Raw genomic sequence first — 16,418 nt, forward strand, 5'->3', positions numbered from 1 at the left:
TGACATAAAATTTTGCAGTCTGTGGGAGGAGGGAGTGTGTGACCCGCCACTGGCAGGCAGCTGGGGCAACCACAAACCTATGGCTAAGGCACAAAGAGCGAATTCATGTCCATTACCTTGCTAACTGGAGGAGCCCTGAAGCAACACCTGGGCTACACAAGTGCAGAGCAGGCAATGTTAAACTCAGTCCATGTAAGAGGACGACTGGCTGTTCACATAGTCTCATCAAGAGCTATTTCCAGCTGTCTTCTGCTTTTCAACCCATTCTCCCAACAGAGCAGAAAAGGCCTTGCCAATTTTTTTGCAAAACTTGCTGTGGTTTGTATTGATGAATCTCATTGAGTTGTAAATCCAAACAAAATATTCTATTGCTCTACTTTTATCCAAAGGTATATTTAGTACTTTTCTCGTAGGAAACACATTTTTACAGAGCTGCTGAAGACTAATAACAGAGGCAACAGACAAAAATAATAGCAGCATGGGTATTTTAATTCTAACATAACTCGTCCCTTGGCAAAAGGCCAAAAGATGTGCTGCACAATATAAAATACTGTACATTTCTTGTTGTGCCCTTTGTTATTTAATATTATTACTGCACCATATATACTCTAGCTATAACTTGCCTTCTCCTTCCCCAAACACCTTTTACTAAAGACAAAATTGCACATATATTTAAACTATATATCTAAGCCTACACAGCTAAGTCAACAGTTTAGAACTGAATGCTGAAACAAATCGTTTTTGCTAGGCACTAAGCAGAGTCTTAACTAAAACAGTGCAGCCTCCAGCAAGGATTTACACACCTGGGCACCTACATAGAGGTTCAATACACTCCAGTTAGAGGTGACTGTCTCCAGGATGGCATAGGGAGTTGGAGGTCCCATATGAGCCCTGGTTCTGGGTGTACAATGAATTAGAACAGTAGAAAACCATTATTTTATGGAGAGTGTTGGTGGGAAGAAGGCGTTGACAGAGGAAAACTTGGAAGACTGCTCTTGGTGTGTTGGGGTCCCTCCCCCGCCGTGTAGCCCTGGGAGAGGCACCCTGAGGGCACAGACACGGGGTTTCCCTGCCCCTGCTCAGCCTCGTTCCCATTGGTTGGTTTGTGTTCCCTGCGCGGGCAGAAGGACCCTTGGTCCCGTGACTGGAACAGTTCCTCGGCAGAGCCCCGGCCATGCGGCTGGAGAAATAAACATCTCTGAAACAGCTAGCAAGAATCTGTCTGTCCATATATATTTCCTTTCCACGGGACTCCTGGTTTGATATATGCATGTTGCAGGATCCCCACTGCAACATAATGGTGGAGAATTGTGAGCAGAACGATCCCCGATCCCTAAGCGACTGATTTGTGTGAGTAAACCCTGGAAACTTTGGATTCCTCTTCTTGGTTTTGCTTTGCTATTCCATATCTAAACTATGGAGGAACCGTGGGAAGACTCTTGGCTCTCAGAGCCGCATATGGACATTTATCTTAAACTTAAAATGATTCTTGAACAACGATTTGTAAATTTTAGCTTGATTCAAGCTCAAAAAGAACTGAAACACTTCCTGGCATGGTTGTTTAAGAACTTTTTCTATGTTTCTTGGGATTTAATTCTTACGAAGGGCTTTTGGAAAACCGTTTGGACACAGTTAATACTGGAGTCAAAATATATGCCGATGGAAGAATATTTTCGTGAATATTATTTGGTTACCGAGACTGTTGAGCAATGTCAGCTGTGTCCTGGCGAAGGGAATCCTGGCGCAGGGACCGTGAGGCCCAGGCCACGTGCACCGAGCGCTCTGCGAGCAGCAGCGAGGCAGTTCCCGCGCGCGGGCGGAGCCAAGCGAGCCGCAGTGTCGGCAGCGGAGCGAGGCGCGGCGGGAGCGGCGGGACCCGGCGGTGCCCGCCCGGCCCCGCGCAGCGCGTGGTGGAGCGAGCCCCAGGAACGCCCGACCAAGAGGGGCGGTGCGCGGGCGGCGGCTGGCGGCGATGGCGGTGGAACGGAGCCGTGCCCAGCCGAGACGCGCGCTGGAGCAGGGCGCGGGGGGGTCGTCGCTCGGGGGCCCGGCCGAGACGTGGGTACAGCGCCCGGCAGCGGCAGCGAAGCTGCGACCAGAGGAGGCGACGCACGGAGAACTGAGCGGCGCGGCCCGGCCCGGCCCGCGCAGCCCCGAACGCGACCCCGGGAAGAGCGCGCAGGCACCAGCAGCCCTGACAATTCCAACACGGGAGCGACCGAAAGAGAGAGCAAAGATGCAGCGAGACAGAAAACAGCAGCCACTCGGAAAAAGGAAAAGATCATAGTAACTAAGATCTTAGGGATAGTAGAATGGTATAATGTTAAGCAAAATTATGGTTTTATAACAAGGTGTGACAACCAGCAAGACATATTCGTGCATAGAACTGCTATTAAAAAGAATAACCCTGAAAAATGCATCCCAAGCTTGGGAGATGGAGAAGTCGTGGAATTCAAAATTATATGAGGTAGAAAAGGGTTACAAGCATCGCAGGTCACTGGGCCTGATGGTGTTTCTGTAAAAGGCAGTATATATGCTAAAAATCGTAGTCATGTGAGACAATATCTCCCTTGTAAACCCCCCCTACAGTCTCCCTTTCCTAATCCCACCTTCCCCTTTTACCCTATGTCCTATTACCCCCAGTGTATTCCCAATCCGTTTTTTCATCCATGGTTTCCCTCACAAAACCATGCTTTTGCCAATTGTGTCCCCAAAAATCCCTTTCCAATGCCGAGTGGGGGATGAAAAGGGGGAGGGAAGAAGTTAAACCCTCTCCTGCCTCAGTTTCCCCACAAAGCATGCTTGGAGAGTTCTGTCTCCCTTCTGTCAGCCCTAAGATGTTCCACAGAATCTGTTTGGACAGTTAAAGACTCAGGAGGGTGGCTTGTTTTGTTTTGAAACTGTTCTTGTTATGTTTATCCAGTTGTTTTCATTCTCCTTTTATTAAAATAAAACGGGTGAGGTGTTGGGGTCCCTCCCCTGCCGTGTAGCCCTGGGAGAGGGGCCCTGAGGCCACAGACACGGGGTTTCCCTGCCCCTGCTCAGCCTCGTTCCCATTGGTTGGTTTGTGTTCCCTGCGCGGGCAGAAGGACCCTTGGTCCCGTGACTGGAACAGTTCCTCGGCAGAGCTCCGGCCATGCGGCTGGAGGAATAAACATCTCTGAAACAGCTATCAAGAATCTGTCTGTCCATATATATTTCCTTTCCACGGGACTCCTGGTTTGATATATGCATGTTGCAGGATCCCCACTGCAACATTAGTGGTCTCTCAGCTTGTGTTGCTTTGCCACTACAAAACCTCAGCTACTGTCCTGCTGTAGAGACCAGTGGGCAGGGATCCTCTCATATTTCCTTACAAGGAGTAACCCAAAAAACCTTTTATTTCAGTTACTCAAAAATATGCATGTATTTTATACATCTTATGTATACATATATAAGGCAATGAGCTAAGGGAGGGGGTCCAGAGGAGGCTACAAAGATGATGATGGGTCGGGAGCATCTCTCTTATAAGGAGAGACTGCACGAGCTGGGCCCGTTTAGTTTAGAGAAGAGTGAAATGGATTCTCAGTAATGTGTATAAATATCTCCAAGGCTGGTGCCAACAGTATGGTCCCAGACTCTTTTCAGTGGTGCCCAGTGACAGGACAGGGGGCAATGACTATAAATTAAAACACAGGAAGTTCCACCTCAACAAGAACGTCACGTTGAGGGTAGCAGAGCAATAGACAAGGTAGGCCGTGGCGTCTTCTTCTCTGAGGAAATTCCAAGCCCACCTGGGTACGTTCCTGTGCTACCTGCTCCAGCTGACCCTGCCTTGGCAGGGGGTTGGACGAGATGATCTCCAGAGGTCCCTTCCAACCTTAACGATTCCGTGATAATGCATACACGCATATATGACACGCGTACGTGCCGTATGCAGTTTGTCGAGCCGCATTTACACAGCGAGTGCACTGAAGTGACGCACAGGGACACACGGCAGGCACACGACAGGCACCCACCCTCACGCACCCGCGGCGCAGCCTCCTCCCGCCCCAGCGCGGCCGCTGGCGGCAGCAGCGCCGGCCCGCGGAGCGCCGCCCCCGCTCCCCGGGGGAGGTCAGGCCGGCGGTAGCGGAAGCTTCTCCCTCTCTCCCTCCCTCTCGGCGTCCCGGAACCAGCCCCGCCGCCGCCGCCGCCGCCGCCGCCACCACCTCCTGCCCCGGCCCGCCGGCAGCATGTCAACTCCCGGCGCCGCCTCCCGCAGGTGACACCCACCCTTCCGCTGCCGCCGCCTCCCCTCCTATATGGGCCACCTGCTCTCGAAGGAGGCAAGGAGCCTGAGCCGGGACCGCCGCCGCCGCCCGCGGGGGAAGGTGCCGCCGCGCAGCCGGAGCTGCTTCCTGCGCGGGCCCTGCATGCTCTGCTTCATCGTGCACGGCGCTAGCCCTCCCGCCCCGGAGCAGCCGCTGCCCGCCGGAGACCCGCTGCTGCCGCCGCCCTACGTGTCGCTGAGCGTCGCGGAGCAGCGCGTGGCCCGCCGCCTCCTGCGCCTGGCGCCCGCCGCCTGGGAGCCGCCGGGCCGCTGCCAACGCCTCTTCCTCTCCGGCCTGCTGCCCTCGCCGGTGCGGGGCCTCCTGGGGCCGCCCGGCGAGGTCTCCTCCGAGATGGTGTGCAAGCGCAAGGGGGCCGGGCTGCCCGCCTGCCCGCCCTGCAAGCAGCCGCGCTGCGCTGCCGCCGAGCCCGAGCCCGGTGCCTGCCAGTGCCCGGCAGAGCCGCAGCTGCTCGCCCTGCCCGGCGCCGCGGGGGAGAGCGGTGGGGGCACCGCCGGGCAGAGCGGCGGGGGCCAGCCCGCCTCGCCGCCGCCTCCCGCACCCGAGGAGGAGAAGGAGCAGGGCCGGGAGGAGGAGAAGGAGCGGGGCGGCGAGGCGGGCTGCGAAGAGCCGCTGGAGTACCCCGGCGACAGTTGCCGGGAGCTGCCGCCGCCGCCCACCCCGGACATCAACCAGCTGCCGCCCTCCATCCTCCTCAAGGTGGGTCGGGGTGGGGGGATGGACAGGCCAGCCCTCTCTCTGAGGATGTGGGAAGGGACTGTGCCAGGCCGGTGTCGCCGGGCGGACTCGGTGCAGGGGGGGAGCCGGAGGAGGCCGGCTCGGTCCGGAGCGGTCTCAAGTGCCGGGCTTCGTGGAGATAGATAGGGTTGTGGGGTGTTGTTGGGTTTTGTTTGTGTCCTGTTCCCCGACCGCATTTGTTTGTCGTTGTAAACGGCGTTGTGAGCCATTACCTGGAGGTGCAGACACACAAATCAGCTCCAGAAGCTGTCCTCGTAAATGTTTTGGCTGTACCCGTTACCTTCGTAAGGTGCCCTTCCCAAGTTGACTTTTACTTGCATCACTTGGTGTAATACTCGCCAAGGGGGCCTGTCACTGTATTTAGTGCTTCCGTGGGTGTTGGAGCTACACAGACAAGTTTTCAGTGTTGATTATTAAACAGTTTCTATTGCTGTGTATTGTGGATCAATTTTGGCCCTAGTAGTTCCACAGTATTTGCAGCCTTCTTGAATTACATGCTTTCATAACTTCTTACACTGTATATCCAAGGAATAGTCTCACCTTTCCTGTCCCTTCTGCTGTCTTTCTGTTTCTTTAATACTGTTCTCTTTTGGAACTACTTTCCGTTTTTAATCTAGTCTCTTGACCACTGTGCTGACTTCCTTCAGCTAAACATTAGCTAAAAAGAGGAGTGTAGCTGAAACTGAGCTGGTGATGTTTTCTATAGTCTGATAAGAGTGTGCCTATAAATTTTGGGGAATAAGTTTTTAGGATTGCAGGACTTTCTCAGAGGTCAGATGGCAGAACTTAAAGCAGGACATAGTAATGGAGGAGTGTGAGATATGACTTTTGGTGTTCATATTTTCTAGTTGTACATCCAATGTAGAAAATACTTCCTTTACTCTTTTGTTCTCAAACAGTAACAACCTACTTATCTGTCTGTCTTGCACATAACACTAATTCTGTGTGAGGTTTGGTTGGTTTGAGGGTTTTTTTTGTTGTTGTTTGTTTTTTTTTTTAATACTTATGAGTGTTTTAGTAATGATATATTTCATAGATGCTCTATGCAAATTAATTCTAGGCAAATAAAAACTCATGAACTATCATCTGAATTAATCTCATCTGTGATTGCAGAATTGAAACTTTGTCTTGTAGTTCTTCTAGAAGGGAATACACTTGTTTGCCACTGTTACTGGAAGATAACATTTTTCTTTGACACTTGGTTTTAGGATTTGAAACTGGACTTACTAGATTAGCGTAGCTGAAATACTTTTTGATCAATGGTATGAGTACTTTTCTGTGGTTATGTTTAGTACTCAGTTTCACTTTTTCAAAAAAAAACAATGTCTAACTCTGCCATTGATGCCTTGAAGTGGCTACCTGAACAGAGAGGCCACACAAGATTAAGAGAATAAAAGCAGGTATTTGAAGGGCCTTCAAAGGTATGCCTTGGGAATCAAAAGCCTCAGAGGTGCTCCATCCAAGATGGACCGTGGGTCACGGGTTTTTCACACTTTTATAAGTTTGGTCCATTTGCATATCAAGGTTAATCCCCCAATTATAATTTCAAGTAATTATGTAATTACCCCAAGTTTGCTCCCCCTGTCCAGAGGCTCAGTTTACATATTTCACAGTAAGGTGTCCTTGAGTTCAGGCCCAGAGCGGGTTTGTTACATCTAACCAAAATGTGAGAACAGTAGCTAACAGGCTATACAAAGTTTCAGAGTTACATACTAGGCAGTGCAGGATCTAAAAGATACAAAAGCTAAAACCTAAGGCATCACCATAACTTTGATAATGAAATATGTCATGTCCATTTCACCTGTGGACTAGTTTAAATGTTATTTAATCTCTTCTCTATTTTATATAGACACAGTATTTTATTCTTACCTGTACTTTCAAGGTTGTGGGGTTCTTTTGTTTGGTTGGGTTTTTTTTGCAAACTAGGTATTTAGTTTTAACCCCAGCTAGAAATTAGGTAGGCAGCCACTCACTCACCGCATCTGCAGACTGGTGGGGAGGAGAACTGAGGGGAAAAAAGTATATCTTGTGGGTTGTGATAAGAACAGTTTAATAACTGAAAAGAAATAAAGTATGCTACTAACAATGTTTGTATAAAAAAGGGAGCAAGAAAGAGAGATCCATGTGATGCACAATACATTTATTTTGTACCACCTACAAAGCACTGTACCAGCGACTGAGAAGAATTCTATCCTAGCTGAAATCAGGACAGACATCTACCTTCCCCAGTGATTTTTGTCTTTATAGTTGCCCTGTAGTCCAGTTCCTTCTGCAATGTCTTTGAAGAAATAGGCCATTATTTCCAGCATTGTGGTAGGAGCCAACCTATTCACCCCCAAATTTGCCCTTCAATCCTTAGTTGTCCTAACGAGTTGGGTTTGTGTTGTTTTTTTGAGATTTTATATATATGTATATATATATGCACACATACACAAGATATGTGTATCTTTATCTGTATGTCTGTCTCTCCTAACTATTCCATTGTTTGGGGTTTTTTGGCTGCTTCCAAAATATACTACTCTGTTATGGAACTTTTAACTTCAGGTTTCTAACCAGGCATCCTGTCAACAGATTTACAAGTGTCTTCTTATGATGGGTTTTGATACAGATAGAATATCCTAAATATAATCCTTTCTCCAAAGGTGTCATTTTATTATGAGAGGGTGGGAGACAAATATACTGAAAATCTTTACTGAGCTTTTCACAGTAGGTAAAGGAGATACAAACCTTAATACAAGGACAAGAGATTCCATCCTGGGAAGCATCAGGAGACAGATCCTGCTGGTTTTTTTCTTGATTCCCACATCTGTGACCTCCTGATGCAGTGGTGCTGGTACAGGAGCGGCTGTCAGGAGTGTCTGTAGGTGGCCTCAAGACAAGCCCAAAGAAATACGTCAGGGACTCCTTAAGCCACTGGCCACTTTGTCTGCTGAGGTGCTGTTTTGCTGTTTGCAGTGGTTCAGTCTCCTGTAAGCTAAGGGTTTGATGGAAGGTGGGGTTTGTCAGACTGAAACTGGCCTGCAGATCATTAGATGGGCCGTAGTGGTTTGGGAGGTTCATGGTGCAGTGTGCCAGTTGATCCTGTTTTCCTGGCTGCTGAAGACGTATCGTGGTCAATATGAAGTGATAAAAGAATTGTGGTTCCATAGTCAAGCTTTTGAGTTTTGCTTTTCATTGGCTGCTGAAATATATATGAGAAAACAATGTTACACAGTGGGCAAAATGTCATCTTTAGTCTTAGTAGAGGAGAGTGATTACCTTTTACTAAAGGGTAATTTGAAGCCATTCTCTTTAAAACTCCAGGGGAATTAAGGAATTACAGATCAGGCAGCTGTAAGTAGCTTGACTGTGTCCTAGACATGTGTGAAGGAAAAAAAAAAACCCCAACAAACAGGGACCTGTTTCTAAGCATGCAGTACAGAAAATTACAAAATCTTCCGTGACATATGACTAAGTTCTGAAAACTTTGTGCTACATGTCACAAATCTGTGCCTATTGAAGTTTCACTGCTGTTTGTTCCTGGAAAGCATAAATAAAATAGAAAAATAAATAAATCTTCCTGTTTTACCTATTACCTCTTTGCAGTGCTGCTGTTTAATCAAAAAAGGTGTAAAATGGTCTGCAGACTGTGAGCTTACGAGAGAAAGCCAATTCAAACACTTCAGATTTCCTTTTGAAGTGTATTAACAGGAGTTGTGCATGTAAAACACAGAAAGGAAATTCTCTCCTGTGCTTGGTGCTTTAAAGCCTCTGCTAGAGTACTGCATTAGGCTGTGGGCACTGGGATCTCCCTATAAAACCCACACACAAATGTGAGGGGCATCAGAGGAGAGCCAGAGGTCATCAAAAACATGGCCTATTACAGTAGTTGGAAGATTCTGGTCAAATTGAATGACACTTCTTTAGATAAAAGACTGAGATGTAATCTTTAGTTAAGAGAAAATTGATAGGAAGTTCAACTGTGTTCCTGTCCCTTGTCGTATAGAAGGAAATAATAACCTTAATTTGGGTGAGATACTTGAGTGTTCTTACACTGTATCATTTTCCAACTTTTGACAAAAGTGGTTTCCTGTTTCTTAGGTTATGTGACAAGTTGGGATTTCTATTTATTGATTCTTTTTTAAACATCAAGGGGAATGGCATTATCAGGAATGGTTGGGGTGTGCTCAAACTTGCTTCAAAACAAAAGGGTCTAGAATAGATGATGTCTTCTTTTTGAGGTCCTCTTTCTCAGTTTGCTGATCTTATTTTTATAAAGCATGAGCACGTGCCTGGAGCAGAGATTCTGTCAGTTTTGGCTTAGGGCTAATCCACTCTAAAGGGAAGAGAAGTGTGCGTGTATTTTATTTAATGTAGGGTTTTCATATATATTGCTACTATTATTTGAAAGACTATTGACTCCTTTCCTTGTACCTTTAGTCAGTGCTTTTTACTTATTTTTTTCATTCTTCCCTTGTAACAATAACTTACAGGTTTTCTTTTGTTGCCATGATAATTTAACAAGCTTTTTTATGATAATGTTGATTGATACAAAATGCATTGCTGCAGTCATTGTACTGCTAGCTCTGAATTTAAGATAATCTGAGTAATAGGAAGTGGGTTTGATAGACTAGAGCTAGGCCTTTAATTTTGTCCTCTGATTTTTGGATGCTGGCATTTATACCTGAAAAGACTGCATGTGCATGTTATAGTTGCACTGTGATTTTCTTTTTTTTAAATTTTTTAAAAAATATTTATTTGCCTAGTCAGGAGGCAGAGGCATCAAAATACATCTTTTGTATTGAACTTTATCCTCAAGTTCATTGAGTCACTTTCGTAATACTAGCTTTCCTTCCTACTTATGCTGGTGTTCTGAACAGATTATCCTGTCTAAAGTTTGTGTTGAATCTGCTCAACTCAAACTGTATTTTAAATATAGCACTAAGAGACATGGAACAGGTTTTGAACCTTTGTGGCTGCAGCTGGGAGGTAAAATGTCCTATAACTCCACTATTAATTTGCCTGAACTCCTTTTTTTTTAGCAATGATCAACACAGCAATGTAGTTGTTACGGATTTCTTTTGGTTTTTTTGGCTTTTTGTTTTTCTATGAAGGTTACTGTCACCCTGTGATTCTAGCAGGGAAATGAATCAGTTTGAGGTTCACTGTGCTGTTACTGAGCTGCTGGAATGCAGTTGAGGGGCACAGTTGTGAAGGGAAGGTGTGCCAGAGGACTAGTAACTAAAAAGAAGACAGTATATGCTCATTTTTTCAATGATAAATTTCTAAAATAAATTTTATGATTTGTTGCGTAATTATAAAAACAATTGTTTTGCTTTGCAGAGATGTGTTTGAGAAGGTGGCTTTTGTGTAAGCTTGTAGGTTTTAACATCACAGAATGAGCTATGTGATGGAGGAGAAATGTCTTGGAATGAAATTTCTGCTTTTTCTGACAGAGATAGAGCCCTTAGCACTCACAGGCAGTGAAAGTTTCCCTAATGTTGTTTAGGTGTTGTCTTGGCTGGTTCTGCATCTCCAAAACTATGTGTTATTGCATGGAGAAAACTAACAGCTTACAAGTTGTGTTGTGTTGGAATGTAAAGTAAATTAAATGTAACTTCTGCTTTTGTTCCCTATTCATTTATTTGTTTCTTTTGTTCAGGTTGCCTGACCCATGTTTGATCTTTCACGGATTTTGCTTTGTTTTAATGTCTCCCTCTGCTTTTAAACTGGCATGGTGACTCAGAAGCACTACCTGGTGTCTTTTAGTGAGAACAGTTGGGTTTCTGGGAGTAAAAACGTTGTGAGCTCCTGCAAATAAAGGTACTCTGCTTATTGGTCAGGACTCTTCCCCTCCATTAGGAAGACAGTCATTTCACACAGACAGAAGCTGAAGTTGTGCTTTGCCTTGCAGCTAAGGCAACCTGTGAGTAAGTGGCTGGTAAGGGCAGTGTCTGGCTCCTTTTGTAACCTCTGGCTGCATGTTCCTGCCACTGACTTTGTGCTCTGTAGAGTGATCATGCGATTGCAGGGTGAGTAAATTCATCTGGCTAATCTGACACCAATCTAACGCGTCAAAACTTTTCCTTAGGATCAGCTGCCTGAAAAGACATTCTCTAAGTACAGTCACTAAATCCAGTGCAAAAATTCAGGTGACTGAAGGTAGGGGACTGGTAAACTGTTGCTGTGAATGGCAACTTGCCAAGAGAATACTGGCTGTGATTGAAATCACACCATCGCTTTTCCTGGCTGGCACAATTTTCTTAATCACAAGAGCACTTTTAACTTAATCTCCTTCATGAGGGTACTGAGGCTCCTTTCAGAGGTGTGTGTGTTCAGTGCTCACATCTTTCATAAACTCAGAATCATTCATATTTCCCTTGTTCTTTTCAAGTTATATGGGCAAAGTGAAGAAATCTCTTGAAAACAAAGCAGATACTTGTCTTTCCTTCCTTCCTCCTCTCTTATATATGATTTTTGAGTTTTCTGAATAGAATGAAGCAGCCTTTAATAAACATAACCCCCCTGGTAGCTTAACTGCTCTATGCCTGCAATTAGCAAATACTGTATTTTACAGTTAATAGTAAAATGTCACGCACTAAGCATGTTCTTTTTGTCAAATGGTACTTGAGAAATATTTTTGTTAACAAAATTTTAGTTAGTTGCTAAAAAAGTTGATGAAGCGAATGAGCAGTTTTCCAAAAATGAGTGTCTCAACTTACTTAGGCACCATGAAATGTTTGAGTGTACATTTTATTGTTCTTCTGTTGTTAATTCCATAAGCTTTTTGGTTTCAAATGAATCTACCTAATACAGTGAAATAAAAACAATTTTATAGATACCTGTTCTTGAATACAAAAGTTTTTTATTGATAGAGGAGAGCTTCAGTCACAGAAATGAAACAATTTCTTTCAAATGAAAATGATGGACAGAAATAGGAGATGCATAGATTCACCTTTTACAGTCTCTTCTGCCATGGGGCCTGTATTTTGTTCATGTTCATAGAGGTATACCTTATTCTTAAAATTAGCAGTATCTTTTTAAAGACTGGTATTAGCAGTCAACTGAATTTTCTTGCATCCTTTGCTGAGGCAAAAGTTTCTTTACTCTGTGCAATTAATTTGTGCAAATTAATTCTAACTCCTTGATTATGGTTTTTAAAAATATTTTTTTTAAAATTAAGGTTGTCTTTTGATAGGTTAAAATTATTTCTAGAATTATGCTTATGTTTACTTTACATTTGATTTGGGTGATGTGAGTTACTTTTTAGAAAACTTCATGTTGAGGATACTGTGATAGCAACCACATACACAGTTTTCTCCTACCAAGCTTTTTTTCATAGTAACTTTCATGGATTTGGTTGACTTTTCATTATTTCCTTTGATTAAAAGTGCAGTTATCTTCTTCACTTGATTCACTTTGAGGAACTTGATTTAAAGCCAAAATTACCAAATATTTAAAGACACACTAAATAAACTTAGTACATGGATTTGTGATATTTTAAAGCGGATCTTTAGTCTTTTAAAAAAAGGTATTTATAGGATGTTTTGTGGTGGTTTTTGTTTGTTTTGCTGTTTTTTTCCTCCTCTGTTCCTGCTGAATGCTGAAATACTAACATTTAGCACAGATGTTTAAAGCAGTCTTTTTTGAACATGCAGGTTGAACTATCTAGCATATGTAGAAACAGTGGGGAAGTGTTAAGAGTGTAATGTCTGAAGCCCATTATGCAGGGACTTGGTGGTAAAGGAGAGAATTGCACAGAATAACTTTATTTCTCATTTTTCTGGTTGGACAATTCACTAATATTAATCAGCATTTGCTTTCTCCCTTTCTCATCCATGGTCTTACAAAATATTCTATAAAGTTGAAAAAAACACCAAAACTTGGTCAGGCACTGTTTTTTAGTGGTTGGAATTGTGCTGTGCAAGGACTTAGTTTAGCTGAATTAAAATCAATTGAACATCACCTGATTCAGAATGGTGGATTGACTCGGGTGGGGTACTGTGGAATTAGCTGTGCTTTGTTGTTTAAAAGTAAATCAATGTGGCCTTTCTCTTGTAAGGGATTGATATGGTTGTATCTATCAACATAAAAGAAGGCTGTTTGAATTGAGTTCAGTAGATTGAATGTGATTTGACTGAAAACTACCTATATTTGTTAGTTGACTTTTGCTGTCCTGGGCATTGCATTTTTGTATTTTCTTTCTGACGTAGGATCAGTTAGGTTGGAAAACATCTCCTAAGATCATTAAATCCAACCATTAACCTGGTACTGCCAAGTCCACCAATAATCCATGCCCCTAAGTGCCACATCTATGTGTCTTTTAAATAACCTTCAGGGATGGTGACTCCACGACTGCCTTGAGCAGCGTGTTCCAGTGCTGGATAGCCCTTTCAGTGAAGAAATTTTTCCTAATGTCTGAACTAAACCTCCCCTGCCTCAACTTGAAGCTATTTCTTATTGTCCTGTCACTTTTTGCCTGGGAGAAGACCCCAACACCCACATGTCTACACCCTTGTTATAGGCAGTTGTAGAGATGATAAGGTCCCCCCTGGGCCTCCTTTTCTCCAGGCTGAACACCTCCAGTTCCCTCAGCTGCTCCCCATCAGACTTGTGCTCCAGACCCTGCCCCAGCTCCAGTGCCTTTCTCTGGACGCACACCAGTACCTCAGGATTTTTCTGGTAGTGAGTGACTCAAAACTGACCACAGGATTGAGGTGTGGCTTCACCAGTGCCCGGCGCAGGGGAATGGTCACTGCCCTGGTCCTGCTCCTGCATTATTTCTGGTGGCCAACTGGGTGTAACTCCATTCACCAGCACTCCCTGGGCCTGGCTGTCCAGCGAAATTTTTTACCCAGTAAACAGTGCACCCATGCAAGCTGTGAGCAGACAGTTTCTCCAGGAGAGTGCTGTGTCAAAGCAAACTGTGTCAAAGACTTTACTGAATTCCAGGCAGACAAAATTAACAGCCTTTCACTCATTACACCAAGCAGGTCACCTGGTCATGGGAGGAGACTAGGTTGGTCAAGCAGGACTTGCCTTTCACAAACCACTGCTGGCTGGGCCTCACTCCTGGTTGTCCTGTATGTGCCACGTAATGACACTTGAAATGATCTGCTCCATACCCTTATGCAGGACCACTGACAGCCCTGTGGTTCCCTGGATTCTCCTTCGAGCCTTTCTTGTAGATGAGCATCACATTTGGCAGCATCCAGTCAACTGGAAATGCCCCCGTTAGCAGCCAGGACTGTTTGTTAATAATTGAAAGCAGCTTGGTGAGCACTTCCACCAGCTCCTTTGGGGCCCATGGATCCTGTTTGGTCCCGTAGACTTGTGTGTGTCTTAAGTGATGTAGCAGGTCACTGACCGTTCCCCTGTGGATTATGGGGGGGACTTCATTCTGCTCCCTCTCCCTGTCTTCCAGTTCAGTGAGCTGGGTACATGGAGAGCAACCAGTCTTGCTGTTAAAGACTGAGGCAAGGAAGGCATTGCTGGTCTTCAGTGAGTGTGTGTGAACAGTTTTATTTCAAAGCAAGAGCTTGTTGTTAAAGAATTTACTGTGTCTGGAAGGTATGATAAGGCTGTCAGTGGGGAAGATTGGGTATCCTTGAATGGGATGTAGCCTGAAGGCTCAGAGATTCTCTTGCATCCATTGAAGGGAAGAGAAACACATTGATCTTAACAATGACATGAAAGGGTGAAGCAGGAGGAACTGACATCTGCATTAGGAATTTGAGCTGGAAAGAGGGTGAGATTAGAGAGAGTGAGTGAGTGAGTTTTCCAGAACTCTGCTACCTCTTCCCCTGCCTTTTGCCAACAGAGGGGAAAAAAGAAATGTAAAATGGTTCTAGAAAAAGCTATTAGACTTTTTTTTTCCTTTACAGTGCTGAAGGATATTCTGGTGTTTGGAAGGGGGATTAGGCAGAGTTGAGGGGGAACAAATTGAATGGTGGATATGAAAGTGTACATGTTTGAGTACAATTTTCAGGAATTAAATGTGCTAACTAGTAGAACCATTGCCTTCAAAGTTCTCTGTCATAAGCGGGAGTTAAATGAACAGCCTTGTGGGTAGGAACGGTTTTAGCTTCCAGCTGTGTTTATACATCCTTGGGAATTAGAAAATTTAAGTCAGGAAAATTAAGCTGCCACAGTATCAGTATGTATCTAGAGAATAATACTGAATTAAAGGGTGCTGAAGTCATCAAAGTGAGTCAAAGCATTTTATGCATTAGTGTAGTATTTTAACCAGTAATGAGGCTAATCCCTTAATGTAAGGGTGATGTGCCACCACCTGGAATAGTATAGTCCTTGCTACTAAGTTCCATTTAGTGTAATTCAATACGTCGTCTTTTAACAATTGCGAGCTCTGAAGAGAAGCTGATGTTTTACATGGCATTATTCAGCATCCTTTTATAGCTGGAACTTTTACAGCTACTACAGACAATAAAACTGGCAAGGCCTTGTTTTTGAGCACTACTGCTTGTGTAGCTCACAGGGTTACTCCTGTGTGTGCTGGGACTTCTGCAAAGACTTGGTATCACTTCTCGTCCTGGTGGCCTCACTCACTGTTTTGTAAGAAGTCAGTTTGCAGCACCTGTACTTCTTAATTGTCTCTGCTTCTAGACTTGAGTACAGCATGGACTAAAACATGGCTACAAATGCTTTTGGACGTTTTTCAGAGTATTTTCTATGCAGCAGTACTGTTTGTGTCAAGTACACAATCAAACTTGTTTCTTTTTTGTTTTGTGGTTGCTACAGCTGTTTCATGCGGGAGTAACAGGTTAGCAGTAGGTCTGTGATTTGTGAGGGCTTTCAGCTTTTGTTGGGATGGTAGTGTGCTGGGTTGATCCTGGCTGGACACCAGGTTCCCTTCCAAAGCCCTGGCACCCCCCTTCTTGACTGGTGAGAGAAAACATGAGGAAAGGTTCACGACAGGGAGAGATCACTCAGTGATTACTGTCCTGGGTAAAACAGGCTGAACTTGGGGAAATTGGTTGACTTTATTACCAGTCAAATCAGAGCAGTGTAATGAGAAGTAAAACCTACATCTTTCCTAACCCTTCCCTCCTTCCCTGGCCTAACTTAATTCACAATTCTCTACCTCTTTCCCCCAGCCATTCAGGAGTACCAGAATAGGGGTTACAGTCAGTTCATCATACCTTGTTTCTGCTGCTCCTTCTTCATCACATGTTCTCACTCTGTCGTCTCTGGTTGCAACTTGCTCGATGAATTTTTTTTTTTTTTCCTTCTTGCATTATCCCAGAGGTGCGACTGCCATCACCGACAGACTCAGCCTTGACCAGCATGGGTCCATCTTGGGAGCCGGCTGACACTGGCTCTCTAAGATGTGAGGGAACGCTCTAGCAGCTTCTCAAAGAAACTGCCTTTGTA

The 16,418-nt window shown here is 44.7% G+C and overlaps 1 protein-coding gene across 1 annotated transcript in view; it reads left to right on the forward strand.

Moving 5' to 3' along the window:
* The first annotated feature begins 4,126 nt into the window (after positions 1 to 4,126).
* The window catches only part of FBXL17 (F-box and leucine rich repeat protein 17), a 276,091-nt gene continuing 263,799 nt past the window's right edge, over positions 4,127 to 16,418 (forward strand). The window contains exon 1 of the mRNA XM_048291849.1: positions 4,127 to 5,009. Coding sequence (XP_048147806.1) covers positions 4,284 to 5,009 — 726 coding nt within the window. The 5' untranslated portion in view covers positions 4,127 to 4,283. The remainder of the gene's footprint in view (positions 5,010 to 16,418) is intronic.

The sequence above is a fragment of the Corvus hawaiiensis genome, chromosome Z, assembly GCF_020740725.1.
Source record: "Corvus hawaiiensis isolate bCorHaw1 chromosome Z, bCorHaw1.pri.cur, whole genome shotgun sequence".
NCBI classification, from domain to species: domain Eukaryota; kingdom Metazoa; phylum Chordata; class Aves; order Passeriformes; family Corvidae; genus Corvus; species Corvus hawaiiensis.